This window comes from Euwallacea fornicatus, chromosome 8 (genome assembly GCF_040115645.1).
Source record: "Euwallacea fornicatus isolate EFF26 chromosome 8, ASM4011564v1, whole genome shotgun sequence".
In the NCBI taxonomy this organism is placed as follows: domain Eukaryota; kingdom Metazoa; phylum Arthropoda; class Insecta; order Coleoptera; family Curculionidae; genus Euwallacea; species Euwallacea fornicatus.
In genome coordinates, this window is record NC_089548.1 from 2,829,320 (window position 1) to 2,848,127 (window position 18,808).

General features: G+C 36.4%; 4 protein-coding genes and 1 long non-coding RNA gene across 8 annotated transcripts; 2 read left to right on the top strand and 3 right to left on the bottom strand.

Moving 5' to 3' along the window:
- Positions 1 to 1,265: 1,265 nt before the first annotated feature.
- Positions 1,266 to 5,295, bottom strand: LOC136340483 (major facilitator superfamily domain-containing protein 12-like). Of its 2 annotated transcripts, none has more exons than XM_066284621.1 (3): positions 4,973 to 5,295; positions 3,869 to 4,202; positions 1,266 to 3,762 (listed from the first exon to the last, which is right to left on the bottom strand). In XM_066284621.1, the coding sequence occupies exons 2-3, from the start codon at positions 4,126 to 4,128 to the stop codon at positions 2,622 to 2,624; spliced, it is 1,401 nt and encodes a 466-aa protein (XP_066140718.1). In that variant the 5' UTR covers positions 4,129 to 4,202; positions 4,973 to 5,295; the 3' UTR covers positions 1,266 to 2,621. The 2 variants fall into 2 exon arrangements, with proteins under 2 accessions (XP_066140718.1, XP_066140719.1); XM_066284622.1 differs by lacking the exon at positions 4,973 to 5,295 and adding an exon at positions 4,329 to 4,610.
- LOC136340486 (uncharacterized) lies at positions 4,625 to 6,939 on the top strand. The gene is made up of 3 exons (XR_010732315.1): positions 4,625 to 4,760; positions 5,303 to 6,743; positions 6,799 to 6,939. It is a non-coding gene; the product is annotated as an uncharacterized lncRNA (long non-coding RNA).
- Positions 5,697 to 11,454, bottom strand: LOC136340485 (uncharacterized). Of its 3 annotated transcripts, none has more exons than XM_066284624.1 (7): positions 10,989 to 11,454; positions 8,878 to 9,033; positions 8,507 to 8,774; positions 7,893 to 8,058; positions 7,656 to 7,831; positions 6,785 to 7,351; positions 5,697 to 6,732 (listed from the first exon to the last, which is right to left on the bottom strand). In XM_066284624.1, exons 3-7 carry the CDS (start codon positions 8,723 to 8,725, stop codon positions 6,613 to 6,615), a joined length of 1,248 nt encoding a protein of 415 aa, XP_066140721.1. In that variant the 5' UTR covers positions 8,726 to 8,774; positions 8,878 to 9,033; positions 10,989 to 11,454; the 3' UTR covers positions 5,697 to 6,612. The 3 variants fall into 3 exon arrangements, with proteins under 3 accessions (XP_066140721.1, XP_066140720.1, XP_066140722.1); XM_066284623.1 differs by having other exon boundaries at positions 8,863 to 9,033; XM_066284625.1 differs by lacking the exon at positions 10,989 to 11,454 and adding an exon at positions 9,216 to 9,342 and having other exon boundaries at positions 8,863 to 9,033.
- Positions 11,455 to 12,817: 1,363 nt separating this feature from the next.
- LOC136340917 (uncharacterized) lies at positions 12,818 to 15,011 on the top strand. The gene is made up of 4 exons (XM_066285372.1): positions 12,818 to 13,271; positions 13,331 to 13,907; positions 13,961 to 14,320; positions 14,382 to 15,011. The coding sequence occupies exons 1-4, from the start codon at positions 12,953 to 12,955 to the stop codon at positions 14,881 to 14,883; spliced, it is 1,758 nt and encodes a 585-aa protein (XP_066141469.1). The 5' UTR covers positions 12,818 to 12,952; the 3' UTR covers positions 14,884 to 15,011.
- Positions 15,012 to 15,302: 291 nt separating this feature from the next.
- On the bottom strand, positions 15,303 to 18,449 carry Ubc4 (ubiquitin conjugating enzyme 4). The gene is made up of 5 exons (XM_066285376.1): positions 18,218 to 18,449; positions 17,589 to 17,741; positions 16,348 to 16,430; positions 16,006 to 16,169; positions 15,303 to 15,951 (listed from the first exon to the last, which is right to left on the bottom strand). Exons 1-5 carry the CDS (start codon positions 18,278 to 18,280, stop codon positions 15,815 to 15,817), a joined length of 600 nt encoding a protein of 199 aa, XP_066141473.1. The 5' UTR covers positions 18,281 to 18,449; the 3' UTR covers positions 15,303 to 15,814.
- Positions 18,450 to 18,808: the final 359 nt, after the last annotated feature.

Genomic DNA, 18,808 nt, shown 5'->3' on the forward strand with positions numbered 1-18,808 from the left:
GAATCGGTTAATAGTATGTTCATTTTTTACTCCTACAGCAGTAAACTGCAAATAATATAAGGAACGAATGTAAAACAACAATTCATCAAAAATTATTGGCAACAATCTTATTCACTAGAACAACTTGAGGAGGTTTTGCTGATTCCTATAGTAAGATATGCAATTGAGATATTGCTTCGAACAGAAGGAATTTTATAAGTATAAAATTCTAAACAGAATAGAATTGGAAGATGTTGTGAAATTTAAAAAAATTCTTTTAGAATCTATTGATCCACAACAATTAAGTCTTTGTGATCCTTCTCTATACATTTCGTTTTTTTTTGCAACAGGATTATCTCACGTACGTAAAAAAGTGAGCGACGAAGTATGTGAACTAAAAATTTCTAATCTTGAAATTATAAAAGAGTTCAAAAAATACATAACCAGTTTTTATGATGAGTCACTGGATGAAAGTATAAATAGTTTTGCAAATGTAATTAACGATTTATCTCTAAATAAAAAAAAACACTGTTTAAACAATTCGCGAAGTCGTTTCAAAAAGTGATCGAAACTATAAACGATAAATTTGTAAAAGACAACAAGAATACTTTTCATTATTTGTCATTTAACGTTCTGTGCAAAAGCCAACACTCTGTAGGTACAGAATTTTGTTTTCCTAATAAAGAAAGGGCTGATTTAATTTTATATTGTGGTAATTTAGATATCATTTGTTAATTGAAATATAAAAAAAGTTCTAGTGAAGCGTTAAGAGAAATTGTTGATAAAAAATATTTTGTTGCATTTAAGACGCGGTCATGTTTTGATAAGATTGAATATCATATCTACATAGGAATAAATGTTGCAATTAATCTAAATGTTGACATAAGTTACCTTTGTAAGGATACAAACTTAGATCAGGCCAAACATATTTAATTTTTAAGAATTTTTAAAGTTATGTAATATATTAACTATGCGTTATGACATTTTCTTTGTATTTGTTATTATATATTATATTTAATCACCTTGATACAGTTTTTTTGTATCACGACGGAAATAAATTTTTATATAATTTTTCGGTTAAAAAAATATCTTAAGTAAAAGTTACCATGGTAATTTTTTGTCACTTTTTAATGAACTTGAATTTTCTTCTCTTACCCCTTACCATTCCAACGAAGTTCAACTTTAGTTTCCCAAATGTGACGCTCTATTTTCGATGCGTTTTATGGAATCTACACTTCATTGCGCATATGGATATCAAATTTTGTTGGTGATAAATAAAAAAACAATTCGAGAAGGAAATTAATTCTTTTATTTTATCAAAAAAAAAATGACAAAGTAACAAATTACTAAGTACAAGAATTGATTGCGATTTCATGGTCAAATATTTTTATAGATATCTCAATTAACTAGGATGGCATCGTATGTTTTCCTTCACAATTTTAGCAACATCAGGTATTTCTATCTAAAACATAAAGATTTAAATACATTTTCGTATATTTATTAGTAAAAACAAACATAAACCACGCACCTCCGAATACCACCTCGACACCGTTTGCCGCCGTGGATTGACAAAAAGAATAGATCTGTCGGAATTTACGAAACAGGTTTACAGATGGCGCCAGATATCAGAAATCAATAATTCGACGGAAATTCCGTTATATCGTTTAGTAACGAAAGAGGTGTTTGAGTTCGTTCGCGAGTGCGATATTTTCACAATAATTCGAGTTCCCCTATCATGAGTAAAAAACTCTCAAAACTAATCCCTAATAATGATTGATGAATTAATTGAAACAATGTATTGCTCGTTACTAAGTCATTACTATTAAAGAACTCCTTTGTAATCGTAATAATAATTATTAATGGGATCGAATAATGGAGTATACACCACAACCAATTCATATCACAAGCAAGAACTGATCAAACATTTTCCTTATTTCAGAGACAAATTTGGCAAATATGAAATAGGAGCTTTTCTTAAAACAACTCATTTAAACTTTCATGCGTTATCTTCGTAATTAATATGTTTATTAAAAATAAAGCCAATGTCGATCTTACTATTTTATAGGTGATCTAATAAGTTTAATTCTTTTATGAACGATAGTTATAAGGATCCGAGCGAACCTGCAGGGACATCTTCACAAATTATCGAAAATTTGTAATTGTATTTCATGGTACGCTTGTGACTCCCACAGGACACGATTTAAATATTTCTAAAGTGTATAATTTTCAATATCGCTACACGAGAACTCGGCGCAAAGTTGTCTGACAGACTACATCGGGATTTAATCAATTCCCTCATTTGGAAACAGAAGTCCTCCCAAATTTTGAATGTACACGAGACATCAATAAATAATCTTTATTTCTATTTATTGTAACGAATAACAAAAGTCCTATATATCTTACATATGTTTAACGATAATTACGTACTGTATATTATTTTTCGGATAAGGTAAGTGAAGAGATTGTTAAGATTAAACTTAATATTTTGAAGATTTTTATTTTTCTTAGATTCGTGAAATATATGTAGAGACGGTCGCAAAATCAAAACTTTCCGATATCGACGAGACACCTTATGTACCACAACAAAACGTCTATCACAGGAGAACCATCAGAATGTACTGTGGCAAATATACAAAATCGGACTAATTGATATTCTCGTTGGTACCCTGATCAATCTCGAAGAGCAGATCCTGCGTCGAATCTCTTACCCTTCCGGAATTCCTCAAAAATATCACAGCCAGGCCGCCGACTAGTGCTGCTCCTCCACACACCCATGTCAATACGTCCCTATAATACCACGGATCGTCTTTCTCCCCGTGGCGGCCCTGTATGGCCTCCACCACCATTCCGTTAGCCAATTTATCTACGAAACTCATGATACCGTACACAAAAGCGCCGGAATTAGTCCGCGTACCGATTAGGTCGGTAGTGATACCTAAACTGGATACTAACACTATAGAGCTGGCACTACCGAGCAAACAGGCCACCAGATAAATTAGGTACCGCACGTAGAAAGTTCCTGTGCCAAAGCGAATGAAAGCGCAGGCGCTAACGCCGAGCACGGCCCCGAAGATGTAGGTGATCTTTCTGCCGAACGTTCGATTTATCGAATCTACTGCGAAAGAGGTGATCAAGCTGGCAACGTACATTACCAACGGCACGACGGCCAGGGCGCTTGCCACCATGTCTAGAGCTTCGTGTAGGTAAAGGGTAATGAATACTTGAGTCAAATTGATAAAGAGACGAGAGCACATATAATTCAAAGCCACATGGTATAATCGCACGTCCGAAAAGAGCTCCTTAAAGTCCGTGCGCAATCGTGGCCCTCTAACGTCTTGGATTTCCGAATTTAGGTTTTTTTCTTCGATAAATATGTGAAACAGCAGAGAACAAATAGATCCAAAAATCATTACGCTAAAAACTATGTGTTGAAATTTTTTGGCATCCGAGTAGTTGATCTTATCATTGTCGCTACCGCCCAAGTGCAGCACCACCCACGTAACGACATAAACCAAAACGTTGGCCACGACAGTGAATGCGTATCGCACTGCGGTGAGTTTAGTACGATCGTGTTCGTTCGGGCTTATTTCAGGAATGAGAGACAAATGAGATATCTGCACTGCAGCCCAACCAAACTGAAAGATCACAATGAATACGGAATAATACAGCATTTGACTGGTTTTAGAGGTATTTTCGCATTTAACGCAAGGGGAAAAAATGAAGGGAAAAGTTACAATTACGCATATAGTACCGATCATATGCCAAGCTTTTCTTTTTCCATATCTGAAAAGAAAAAATAATCATAAAAAACAAACACATACTTATATACAAACGTAAATATACATGCATACAAACGCATTATTTGCTACTAATTAATTGAAACACTTACCCGCACAGCCAGAAATTGTCTCCTTGATCGGAGAAATACCCCACAAATGGGGTGGATAAGGCATCTGCAATCTGACCTACTAACATTAGTGTCCCGGCCTGAGTATTTGAGAAATCGAGAACTAAATGCATGAAAACGAGCAAATAAGTAAACCACATTGAAGCGCAAACGTCATTGAGAATGTGCCCCATGCCGTAAGTCAGGTAAATGTGAAGCGGCAGCCGCTGATAGACCTCGGAGTAATCGTAGGGTTCCTCCATGTTATTGATGAAAGGCCGACGGCGGTCACCAGTGTTGAAAGAAAAAGTGAACACTAGTTTTTATATACAGCCATCTGCAACAAAACACCCGATTTTTAATTAATTTATAAATTTAGTTCGAGTTGGAAAAAAATTCAAACAACAAAGATTCAATTCCTTTCTTTGTTTACGATTATCCATTTCCTAATTTTATAACTCACTTTTGTTCCTCGTACCTACTTCTTTTGTTTTGTAAACACTAAAAGTTGCAAAATCGAACCTGAATTTTGGCACTAGCTCATCTTTGAGAAATGTGTCTTTGTACGCTTAACAATGTAGACATAATAACTTTAGACATTGTGGTTTCACTATTCGACTATGTAGCGAAATCGTGATAAACAAGTTAGTAATGACGATAAATCGTGAATCATCATTAGTTTAACTACATGAGGCAAAATTATGAGTAAGATACAATCGATAGTTTACTTTTTTTCTTGAGAATGTAATGCTTCAAAAAGTTCATGATATGGTGCACACGACAAAATAACGAAAAACTCCTCAAAAATATAAGCTTATAAAAATTTTGAAATTACTTTTTTCTCAAATAAATAAATTAGTAGTGCAACCTACCTGTTGGGATGCAACACAAACAGGTAATAAAAATCGTAGTAATTGAAGTGTGATGAAAATATTTTTGTCAGTACTGATAAAACCATCCCTAACGTTAAATTTGCTGTGAAATCATTGCCTAGAGGTGAATTGGTTTAAGTGGTTAGCATTAATGCAGAAACAGACTGGTTATTAACAGAGTAATACAATAAGCGATAACTAATACAGAAATGAATTCGTTTATTTGATTACTTACTTCGGTCCCGTAAACTTCAAAAATACGACACTTAAACAGTATGTAAAAATCGGTACGAAAAAAATGCCTACATTACATTAAACGTACATGGCACACGTATTACGTGCACCTTTGCATTTCTGGTCTTCTATTATTCGTGTTATCCTGGAATGTTACAGTCAATCTCAACGTTGGAAATTATCATCTTGCTTCAGTTGTTCCACTGGGGTTAACGACGAATTAATACGACACGAAATGGCTTAAAAAATGAATTAATTCTCCAGTTTATTTAATACTAAGTAATTTCTTGACCTGGCTTTGTTGACTCTATTTTGTTTTCTTTGAGAAAAGAAACGTCATTGCGCAGCCCGTTCGATGTCATTGAAAATGACGCGCAACGCTGGACTCCACCGGAAACATTTCCAACCTACGACGATTAGCAAAACGGCAACATCGGTTATCTTTGAACCAACAAGTCATTGTCGGTAACTTTCCAGATTTTTATCAATTTAAATTAACAGATGGATAATATTAACTATGTCAACTCCTCTGAAGGAATGCCGAAAAGCGATATCGTGGTCTAAGAGGGAACGTGATTTTAGTGGATAGGAGGAGGACATAATGATCAGTTGAATCTCACACTACCTGGCTGCACATCAAAGCCGGGTGTCTTAAGATTCCCACCTCTACTTATGAAAAAACAAATGAAAATTTGATCACTTAGTCATGAAATAAACGCCTCTCGAAATGAATTATATATTTTATTATTCGTCCTTAAAAAATAAGTCGGCTTTAGTTCGTCCTGCTGGAACTGTCGGTAGGTACATACATATATAAAAAAAAAAACAGACGGGCGCCAAATTATATTAGATGTAACTTTAAAGCTGAGAAGAACTTTTACGTTAGTTAACGAAAGAAATGAACTTCCGAATAAGTTTTTTAAGTAGTCCTTCCGAAATTTGTGCCATTTGTTTTCATTAGAGACGTATAATAAATAGTAATTAAATAAAACTTTTTCAATATTTCTTGCCGCAAGTTGATCCACGTAAGTGTGTGTGGGCTGAAATATTTTTATCCCTTATCTCGGTATAAGGAATACCCTTTAAAGTTGCGCCAGAAAACACTGACGGTTTTCGATGTGTTAAAACCGCCCAAATTCTCGATCAGGCATCTTCTAGATAAGTCACGACACTAAACCATCACCCGAACTAACCTAAAACAATATCGCTTTGAAGTATGTATGTATATTGCACTTTAATTTGATTTCATTTCTAATCACTCCGATTATTTCCTATATAGACAAAGCTATCTTTTATTGTGTCCTTCATCAAAATTTTACGAAACTATTCGTAGACAGACGTACAGAAGACGTTAATCGTGCTTAAACTAATCACATTCATTAAGATAACCTGATGAAAAGCCAAAGCTCTTCTGCAGCCTCACTGTTGGGACAGAATTCGTGTGTTAAATATATAATATTACATTTTTTTATTACGTCCTGAATTAACAGCCTTCAAGGCGACTCTACCCACTACACAGAGTCGAACGAAAGAAACCAGTTAAGTTCCGGGTTTCCGCCTGACTCTGTATGCAAGATAGTCAAAGCTCAACGCGACAAAAGCTCCCCCCTAAAAGCATCCGAAATCCGAATGGGCCCGATCTCAGCTATTCGGCTGATGATTCTGGTACTGGATTTGCTGTCCATTGCTGTACTCTATTCCGGCGAACGTGTGCACTTCCATGTGCTGCTGGGGCTGAACGCTGTTCTCCTGCTGTTGAATCTGACAAATTTGTGAGTTTAGACATAGTTTTTTGTTTTCAGTTTTATCTCACTTCGATGTTGTCAGAATCGTATTTGATACCCCGCTTGAACCTCCCATAAAGCGAGGAATAAGGCAAATTGTAATGGATGGCCGCTTGGTTGATGGACATATGGCCGAGTCTCACTGCATCTAGGGCCTCCCCCATCGCGTCCTCCGACCAAGGAGTGGGATTGGACCGGGACAGCTCGATACCCTCCCTTTTACACCGACCGTAGAGCGTCCCGGTGGGGATTCCGAACTCCGTGGAGGCCTTCTGGACGGACGTTTGACCTGTGCGAATCGACTCCAGGGCTTTCTCCAAATCATCGGGGGTCCACGTAGTGGGAGCCGCGTTGAAGGGTGCGGCAAGTCTTATGCCCTCTCGTCTAGCTATTTTGTACAGGGTGCTGCTGGGGATTCCGTAGGCCTTGCTCGCCTTGTTGGCCGATATCGTGCCCGTTCTCAAAGCTTCGAGCGCATTGTTCAAGTTTTCCTCGGTCCAGGACTTTGTTGGGCCTTCTTTTTTTGGGGTATCAATACCCAAGCGATGGGCTCGTTGCCATAGCGTCGTCGAGGGAATGCCGAAAGTAGCCGAGGCCTGGAAAATTCATCGTATGGAATTCGATTCAATTGATATGGAAATGATTAGATCGCGTTTTTCCCCTCCCGGACGAATGAAGTGACTCTTATAAAGAAAGGAACCATTTTAGAAAAGGTGTAAATTTCTTCTGTCATACCTTAAACTTTAAAAAATTGTAGTAAAAATGTTTTAAGAAGAAAAAATCAAATTTTTTGCACCTGTTTAATGAAAGATAAAAAACTCATGTGTTAATCGAGAGTACTTTTCAAGGATCATTTCCTCTTTCTGGAGACACGGGGGTACATAAATGATGGCTTCTCACCTTGGTGAGACTCATGTTGTGGTTCTTTAAGGCGTCCAGTGCCATATCCATATCATCCTGGGTCCATGTTTTCGGACCTCCACCGGCGTGGCTTCTGCCCTGCTGATCGTTGTGGCCGTTGGTTTTCGAGCTGCTGTGCAAATCTCCTCCACTTCCATCGCTGCTATCGTTCATGTCTGCAAAACGATTTAACAAAATTTAGTATTGAGTAATTTATTGGGTTTAATCTTCAGAGACCCAATCTATTGTTATGAATCAAGGCAGGTGGCGTGTATTCCGAAGACATGAGACTGGTATGATGGATATCGTCTGGAGAGCCCATAGATGAGTGATCACCGCTCATGTGCGACTCCATTTCCAAGAGACTGTCTTGGTCAAATGTGCGGAGAGTTTCGAATTTGACCTAGGAGACAACCAGACAAACTTTTTAACAAAGTAGGGATAGGTTTCTGTTGTTTTTTGTTGTTGGTTATAAAAATTTAAATTTCAACGTCCTAGATTCGGCATGTTTGCTAAACTGCTGCCAACTTTATAAAGATGGTAAAACAGTAAGCAATAAATCGAAAAAAACTTAAAACCTTTTTTTTATGAAAGACCACTAATGAAGCAGACACATTTAGTCATCGACAGACTCCAATTTTACGATAATTCCTTCTAAAATTCGGTATGAGTTTTTTCCCATTTATTATATATGTAGGTTAACGTTGACTAAAGTTTAAAAGCTAAATCTAATTTTTTACTTAACTTCTCTTAAAGCATTTTTTCAAAGTTTCCACGAAAATTATCTATCGAGTAAAGTCATTTACATTGGTGTAGATTCTCTTAGCGGTGTTAAAAATAATGAAGCTTACGTCGACTTCTTTCTTAACTTCCACGGCGCTGCCGTATTTGGTGGTAGCATCCGATAGGTCTGTACGGTGAATAACGGGCAGCATAGCGGAAGAATGGTCGGCCATGTCCAAGTGACCCACGGGGATGGCAGAGGGAGCAGGCGGCTCCGGGGGGAAGTCGTCGGGGCTGTCGAAGGGCGAAAACGCGGCCTGGCCCGCCAAAAGGCCATGGCTGCTCATGGTAAAACTCTCTTTAAATCCACTTAAAAGAGTTTTTTTACCAACATCACTAAAATAATTTAAACAAATGAAATTAAATATAAATCAAATTTATAATTATAGAATTAGTAACGCAATATAAGACATCTATTAGTTACCTGTTAATTATTTACCTAGAATTAACATGGCACTGGAAGTCTATAACTAATGATGATTATTGTCCAAGTCGGTGTGAGGTAAATGGTGTGTTGAAGTTAGATATAGTTCCACCCGGCAGGCACCTTCAAATACGTATGAAAAGATATTTCGAAGCCATCGATTGTTGAATTCTGGAAAGAAAACGAACTTTGTTTTTAATTGAATATGAGAGATTTATTTTTATATTTTATTTATTTATTTACAAATATACTCATTTAATGTTTATATATTTATCTGGTTTTTATCGGAATTTGTTCTTATAAAATCCAACAACAAGATTTGTTCATAAAGAAAAAAGCCAGTATATACGTACGGTCCGGCTCATGTGCTAAACAGTTTTATTAAGGGGCTCTCATTATCAAACCAAATCGAGTATCTTTATGCCGTGCAGTAATGAAAAAGCATAAATCAGCCCTGTCGGTTACACAACAACTCCAGGCAGCGCTTGGGGACCGGGATATATGGACCCCTACCCCCCCACCGCGGAGGGGGACGACTCTGGGGGCACGCAACCGGGCGATTCTGGAGGGAAAGTGAAGCTGGGCTGGACCAATCAATACCGGGGTTCAAGGACACAAGACTTTCCGACCAAGGCACCGTTGTTGCCGCGAATTTCTCAAGTTCTGCATTACGAGGGGCGGTGATTTTCCAGAGTACAAATTTTTACGCCCTTTGCGATACAAATCGATGGGTTTGGCAACGCCGAACCAACGGTACTCAATGGCAGGTACTTTTATTGTGTGTGAAGTTGCGATTCAAGGCCAACGAGGGTACCACTGGAACCCAGACAACAATAAAAGTGCTACTAAAGCACCACGCATTTATGATACCTGCTGCATTGGGTTGTCGAAGCAGATCTTACACCCTGACCGAGTAATTTCGATATATCGCTTTTCACCCAGTTCTCACCGCATCTTTGGGTTTTGTTTTGCTCCTTCCTACATCCGATTCTCCTTCCTCCATTTATCCTTAGAGCTTGTTTGAGAAGTTGTGGCATGTGCCAGCGCACACTACTTTTACTATCGCTTTATGACTCTCAGTAGTAGAAATCGAATTTAAATTGTTGTAGATGAGAAAGAGACAGAGAGAGCGGAAGAGAGAGAGAGAGAGAGGGAGAGAGAGAAAGAGAAAGAGAGGGGGGCGGGGAAGAGAAAGAAAAAAAAATAGTGATAAGAGAGGGGGAGAACCCTAAAGAAAGAAAAATGCACATTAGGGGAGATTTCATTTTTTTATCCTTCCGTAAACACCACGTCTGCGAGATGCTCCCCTGTCTCAGATAGGTATATAGATGCGCGCTTATTGCGTACGTACCTACCTTATGAATATCAAAATTTGGTTTTGTATTTTAAATAAAAATCATTTGTCTTTTTCAATTTGGCCAGTAAAAGAAAAATACGATTCTAAATTAAACGAATGGGTTTGGTTGGTTGGTGGAATGGTTATAAATAAGCGGGCGTCTTGGTGATGTGTTAGATTGTTTCAAAAAAAATCTTAATAATAAGACAATGTTTTCCTGTAAATAACGTTTTTAATACATATTACATTTTTGAATAAATACAAAGCAGAAAAATAGGTGTTAGGGCTTCGGTCTTGCATATTTTCGTATTTTCTGTTTTTTTGCTACCTCTTTCAACACCAAATTTCTGAAACGTTCGATGAACTGATATAATTCGAAATGAACATAATTGATCTGTTTTTCAACTTAACAGAAGAAGAGCGATGCCGGACGAAACACAGGAGTTTACTTATCGGTTACCTTAATTGTATAATAATGTCATGTATATGTATTATTCACTCACTGAAGTGTATCTTCAAAGTAATAATTTCAAATTCTAAAAACATCAACTTATTCAATACATTAATAAGGCGCTTTAAGTTTGGAAGGTTTAAACAACTTTTTTTTATTTATATTATTGTTATTTTTTCCAGAAAATTAATCTCTTATTCATTTAATTCCCTTAATTTCTTATTTTGCCTAACTGATTTTACATGACCTTTGTAATAATCCTAACCACCCCCCCTTCACCCCCCCGCCGCCCAGGACCCCCAATATAGGGGGCGACTAAGAAACAGTATTCAAACTTACTCGAAGGTTGATTTATATCCTAATTTTGGCACACTTGTCACACATAAGAGCGGTGAGAGCCTACTGGAGCGCGGGGGGAACACCGACGAGGGGGATAGAGATGCTGCGCTCCCCAAAGTGATAGATCGGCGGTCGAAGGGGGCCGAAGAGACGACGCGCACGCACTGTGAAAGCTGCGACTCGCTTTTAATTGGGACCTTTTTGCAGACGAGGTCTGCCTCTGCCTCTCGGCTTATGGGGGCCACGTTGCCGATTTTAGGCTCAGTTTTGTCTTTAGGGATTCCTATGGCGTCAATGCATGAGGGGCCTTATTGTAAAGTTATCGCCTTCTCTGCTTTTGCAAATCTTTCGCTTCGATCTTGACCTACACATACTTCATCCATAAAATCTGTTTTATTGTTGTTTATGGCTTATTTCTTTGTGTCTTCCATCATCTTTCTTTGTTCCCGAGAAAGGAATGAACTTCTATCTAACCTCTTGAGATTTGACATTTTTCGTCAAATTCCTGACATGCGTATAAATGAGAAGATTGCTAAAAACAAATAATATTTCGTTTTTAGAGGTGTTGTCTCACATTCCTCCTTTTTTTACTTTCTTGAAATCAAAACAATTCAAAGGTATTAAAAAAAAAATCATTTCGGTGTTTCTCATCTTGAGTCAGTTTCTGTAAATTCCTGGTTCGTACTAAAAGCAGGGCTTTAATTATCAGGATTATATTATGTACATATGTACATTAGAGGCACAAAAAAATATTAAAATAATAAATATTTCTTTTCGTTTTAATGAATATTTAATTCATGTACAGAACAAATACGCTTTTTTTATAAACTTGTTTAATTTTTTTTTAATTTAGGCGGGTCACCCGTTTTGTTATTGCAACTTCAGTGAACATAAAAGGGACCTAATTAGACGTTCCGCGCCTCATATATTGATGGGGGAGTCGAGCCCATCTGCCGACGGCAACTCGACCCGGCCAGCCCTGCGATAAAAATCAATTGCCGTCAGGGTTTCTGCACTACCACTAACACTGTACGTTTAATTGTACTAAATTTTGTGTTGTTTCTATCGGATCCCGAAGGTAAAGGCCTTTATTGAGTTCCTAAATTTAGTACAATATTTATTTTATACAGCATAGCCTTCTAAACGGTTTCTTAACAGTCTGGTGCTTATTTGGCTTGTGACAGAAACTCACTAAACTGAAGCACCGAGGCCTACATTTACAGAATTGCTAGTATTGTTTGCTTTAAATTATTAATTATTACTATGAAAAATTGAATTGAAAGCATGCTTTTGTCTATTCGAGAGTCATGAACGAATCGTGAAAATTTCAGAATTTTAAATTGGAAACACATTTGATACACCACAAAACCAGATAAGAACTATTGTTTCCATAGCTATTTAAGATTTTTCCAAAAATTATGTTGTTGCGTTGTTGGCATGGTCTTTAACATCATCCAATTTGATATAATTATTTAAGTTAAGTTAGGTTAAATTATGTCATAAAACAAAAAGTTCATTTTTTAAAAATTTACAAAAAAATAAAACATTTGAAATATTTTTATTCCCATACTATTAATCATTAATAAAATAGTGGAGCGTTGAAATCAGCAAATATTTTTTAAAGCTAAAATTGAGCATCTCTTGACGTCAGAAGCATATTCGATGTGATTTGTTGGCTCAATTTGGTGATTAATTTTAACGTTGTATATTTGAATATCTATGATGAAAATACACAATGCTCATGGCGTTCTCCGTTATTTTTCTATAAATATTGATAATCATTAAACATTACGATAAAACCGATCGATGTTTTTTGTTTATACTCATCCACAGGATTGTTATAATATCTGCAACCTCAAAATAGATTGTCAACTGTCATAAAAAAGAGTAAACAAACTACTAACCCTAGATTTTTTGTTGGCTTTTTCTGATACTTTTCGAGAAGAAAACCGGACTAAAGAACAATGAAGAACCACCAGAGATACAATAAATACACCCTCCAAACGAATTGTCGCATATGTCTTACCCAAGGAATCAACAAGAGCGTATCTCTCAAGCAGTCCCTAAAAAGCGAGAGTCTCAAGCCCCTTATTTATGAAGCGATAGAGTTTATCACAAACGAAAAAGTACCTTTATCCTGTAATTATCCAGGTGCATTATGCGGTATGTGCTATGAGTTATTGAAGATTGCCTACGACTTGATCGTCCAATATCGGACCTCTCAAGAAGCATTGCAAGAAAAGTTTGAGGCATCCAAAGATGTTATGATTTCATATGTAAAAGGTACAATTTGATATTTTCAGTCATTACATTTGACTGAATCTTGATTTTTTTGTTGTTAGAAACACAGCTAAAGGAGATGCCTTTGGCAGATGCTTCTACACCTACAGCCACCGTCGAGATAGTGATGGGAGAGCAACGATTCAGTATTCGAGATTTGCTCATAATAGAAGACAAAAAGAAGCACAAGACCAGTTGGTTTGAGGGTTTTTTAAACAATTTGGGTACCTCAGTATCTGCCTTTTTTGTCAGTAAAAATTATCAAACACCAAAACTAATTGTTGATCCACCATCTGTTGTCCTTGAAAAAATAGCATTTGATCAAACAAAATTTGATAATATTACAAAACCTATCGGAACAACTGTTATGCCTTTTGAAGAGACTCTTTCAGAGCAAGTTAAAGAAGTGATTATTGATGACTTAATCAAAGTGGATACTGCCCCTTTTGTGATTCCCACCACATTGGATGATGTCAAGGATATTGACAATGATGCAATTAAATTAGCCATGAAAATGAAATACCGCTGCCCTTATTGCAAAAAACCATTATGTTCACAAACAAGAGCTAAAATTCACATGGCCCAATGCAGACAAAACACCATTAATGTCATTTGTCATGTCTGTGGGACCAAATTTAGGTAATTGCAGGTGGTCTTGTTAACTAATTTGAGATCTTTTTTTTTTTAAACAGCGATCGAAAGAGCTTGATAAAACACATTAACCGAAGTCACTTGTTGAATTTGCCTAACAGCATCACTGCTTTAGAAGTTCCTTACACATGTCAAATTTGCCACAAAGTTTCACACTCGTCTAGTGCGTTATCATACCATATGGTGAAACATGGCGATAGAAAATATCAATGTGAAGAGTGTGGCAAACAATTCTTTACCAGCACTCACTTGAAAAGTCACATGCAAAGTCATCAAAAGGGAACCGCCATTGTGATTTGCCCCGTTTGCGGCAAAAGCTTTCACTACCAGAACGCATTGCATTATCACATGAAAATACACCAAAAGCAACGAGATATTCAGTGTCGTTACTGTCCAAGAAGGTACATATTCTGATGTATTATCTAAAGAGTGTTTAATGCACATTTTTAGTTTTTTTTTCAGATTCTATGCAAGAACGTCAGCAAAACGTCACGAACTAACTCACACAGGTTTACGTCCTTATACCTGCAAATACTGTGATAAAGCTTTTCGTTCCATTGGGGAAGTCAGAAAGCACGAATATCTGCATACGGGAGAACGGCCCTATCGCTGCAACTATTGCGAAATGGCCTTTACTGAAACCTATAACTTAAAGGTGCATTTAACGACCCACGCGGGAGAGTTTCGGTGCGCCCATTGTTACCGTGGTTTTGTGGAAATGGAAGTCTTGACCTTTCATATGAAACAAAAACATCGGTTTGAAGAGAGTTTGGACACGGTGAAAGAGGAAGAAAAACGCGAGGAAGATCAGGTCACCACGGAAATTCCAGCTGCCGAGGAAGAGGTTGAGCAAGTTTATTTTGATACGGAACAATTAGAGAATTACTATGTTAATGACAAGTATTGTTTTGACGGGAACGGAGACGCTGTGATTTTAGACACTTTCGACGAGCTGATGGAGTGAAGAATGCGCTAAGACTTTGGTTAGGAGGGATTCCCCTTCTAAAACGTGAAGTCGAGAAAAATCCGCTAATTTTTTTTCGAACCCCTTCAAGCCGTTTTTTTTTTTTAATATAAAATTTGCAAAACATATCTTATTTTATTTTTCTTACGAATCGATACTTACTATATAAAGAAACCAAAATAATGGAAACGTCTCGGTATTGCCCACAACTTCAATGATAGTGCCTACTTCATTTAACCTACTACTAATGACCTCTCTCAGAAATATTTAAGTGCAAAAAATAGTAACTTCTGAATGAAAACCAGTACGCCTTTAAATTTTTAATAAACAAATACTTTTTACACAAATGAAATTGTGGGATATTAGGAACAGCAGTCGAACGTAGCTTTCGAGTTAAGAGCGGTATAAACAATTTGAAATGTGTTCTTCAAAAGTTTTATTTACCAAATATCATAGTGGATAAGTATCACTGTGAGAATTCAAATAAATTTCAACAAGTATCGGTTTTGTTTTCTCACGTCAATAATGCTAAGAAAACATCAGCTATACAACACCGGGCTTATAATAGTAACATACATGCTGAAATAAACATCCTGGAAGGTATAAGCAGCTTTATGTACATAAGGGGGGGGCAAGCGAAACTAAAAATTTTAATTTCTTGTAGACAGTAAAAACCACTTACTCACGTAACACATCCAAAACCTCCCTTGCTTTTAAATGAATGAATATGACAACTAAATTAGTAATTATCAACTTTTTTTTATTTCTTGTTATTGGTTTAAGCAGTGTTATTTTAACCTTTTTTAGGGAAGGGAGCGGGGATGTGTAACTTGATCGGACCATTCTTAGAAAACAATAAATATCCTGATGTTCCTGGGAGCCCAAAACAATAAACTACATTCGAACAGTAATAATAATAATTGGAAATTCACTAACTAAACAGCTGTTCAGTGGCTCTTTCTAGATCCCAGTTGTATGAGGACAATGCCACCCTCGCTTGGTGCTCCTCAATCCCCATGTCCATCAGACGTTTTATCTTTTCGTCGCATTCCGGATTGACTTTTGGACCTGTTGTTCATAATTTCAACACTCCCGAAAAGCTCGCTTTCTACCGTTTTTTACCTCCTGCATACGCATTAGTCCAATGCCTGGCAGTTAATTTGAACATTTCTAGGTTTTCCTTGTACTGTCTCGCCACAACGGCGTCTTGCGGATCATCCGGTTCTGCCGCTGACAGGAGGGCTTGTAAAGATAGTAGGACAGTCCTAAGGGTCATGGCAGCCGCCCTAATTGGCTCTCAATAATGTAGCTACCTACCGTAGCGGTCCGATTATTAAATGGGCCTAGTCAGCCTTGGAAATTTGACTTTTGGCATTTCATAATGATGAAGATTTCTAGGCTATCGAGGTCCCTTTAATTTGTGGACAGCAAATATTTGTGTGATAAACTATAGATAGTGCTTACCATTGATCTTTTAAAATGTCTAAGCAAATGGCTCCTGTTACCGACGAAATGTTTGGGTGCCAGATTTTTGTTATAAAACGGACCTAAAATATGATGTCTCTTGTTGTGTATAGGGTTACTTCTTATATGAGGTGAGTGTCTTTTTTAAGTACGTTCGGCACTACTATCACTCAAAACATTTAATCAATATTGTCACTCTGGTCGTTTTAGCGATGCCAGTAATAAACGTGCTTAAAAAGAGACATCCTAAATTTTACCGGGGGTCTGCAATAGTTTATGATTTTAGGATTTTGTCTGAATCTGCTAAAGAAATACATAAATGAATGTCATAAAATGACCCAGATGACACCAACCTTTTTCACATTTTTTTGATTTGCCTTTAAATTCTAAGCTGCTTTCTCTCAACTTGTGATTGCTGATCAAAACGCAGTTTCAAGATCAAAATACAGTTTCAGTTCCTGAAAATCCATCAATAAAATCGGAAATTTTGCAATTTACGAATCAAAAATAAGAAGTGTATGGAGCAGAGGTGTGTAGAAATTGATATTTTTTTTGCCAAATTTCCACATTTAATTTTTATATTTTTATGTACATTTAAAGATAGTTTTTTTTTTCTTGGCACTTTTTAAGGACATCACTGTATAAGCCATTCAAGTTAGTGATAAAAATTCATATTATTTGGGCTAATAAATCAAATGAAAGACCAAGAAAATTTAGAATATTTATCAGTGACTGTCAAAGCACAGACCCCCAGCAACGTAAAAATGACCAAAATACATAAGAGTGGTTTGTTATCAATTACCTCACTCCAATAGTTAGCTCCATTTTTAACCTTTCAAGATGACAATTTCAAACATTAAATTTTTGACATAGTATATCAAAGTCCTCATCAAAACACCAATATCATCTGTCATAATAAATTTTGGAATGTGGTGAACAGCAGACTATGAAGCATTAAATCTTGATCTAGTCATTTATTATTACTAGCAAACATCTGATGTATGATAATAAATAACAGAGGAATTTATCAGTACCTATTTCAAGGTTGGTTTTTTAAAGAAACCTGACTGTTAGTTTGTAAACCCAAGAAAAAATATAAACAGAAACCCTCTGCACTTTTGTTGTGACCAATAATAATGTTACATCAATCAATTAAATGCAAATTTCCTTTCCATTCAAATTATTAAAAGATAATTAAAATCTGAAGAGATTTTTTTAACAGTGACTGAAAGCTTACCAACCTTGGGAGGATTAAAGGGATATGTCTCAGGTACTTTGATTTCCAAAATAAAATTGCCCCCCTCATATGCAGTGTCGGGGGGACCAGCAATTTCTCCTCGCAGCTCTGTGTAGTTGCTATCAATCAACTCTAGCTTTACAGCACACCTTGCCACCTATAAAAAAACAACTCATTCCACCTAATTCCAATTTAATGAATATTTACATATTCATTAACTATCTCTTTTTTAAGTAGTCAGACTATAATAATTAGATGGAAGTGAAATGACTGGACTGAATGATTTCTTTGGAAACCCTACAGTGATCTTTACTATTTAAAAACCACTGATATGTCAGCAATTAAAGAGGTATTGACAAAGTCCAAACATAGCACTTGCAAAGTGTTTGTCACAAAAAACACCAGTGTTAATTCGTTAGTTGTATAACGAATTCTTGATAATCCTCTACAAGGACTAGTGAGAATAACATTAAATTGAGGACAACTACAAGCAATTAGTGTGTTCCCTGCAGGAACAACATGCTGATAAGTGCTCTAATCCAAATAATGCTCGACCTGGATGAACAAGCAAGTGAGTCCCTTACGATATATAAAAATAAAGACCGAATAAAAAAAAAATTAAAAACCACGCACCTCTTCGCTTTTGATCACCTCTTTGAATTCGCGTTTTATTCTTTGAATCGCTATGTTTGCCATTGTTTCACTCGACCTGGGGGCTTCAAATCAAGTAATTCAGCATTACAGTGTCACGGTAATGAATCGGGGTTTGTTTCTCTTAACTGCGGCGCTACAGAGATTTTTTTTTCAATTTAAAATTTTCTTGTTGCTATTTCTATTTTCCAAAATAAAAGAAGACAAGTGAAAAATGTCAAGAAAGGTACGCGCACTGTCATACATTCAAATGAAATACCAAATGTGTCACCTGTTAACATTGTCAAAACTGTTCTACTCGTTCTCGTTTGATGATTTTTAATTCATCTCAAATTGGAAATTTAATGAAAATGAAATGTTTAAAATTTATTTAATTACCTGTTATCATAAAAGGAAGACCTTTATAGGTCCTTATTACCTATTTTATTATATAAGACCAAATAAATGGTCGGTATTTGACTCTAATTTTCTAGTTCAGGACATTACCATTGTTTTTTTTTGAACACATGATCATTTAATTCCATTAACATTTGAATTTATATGATTTATCTAGACTTAGTGGTTCTCGTTTAA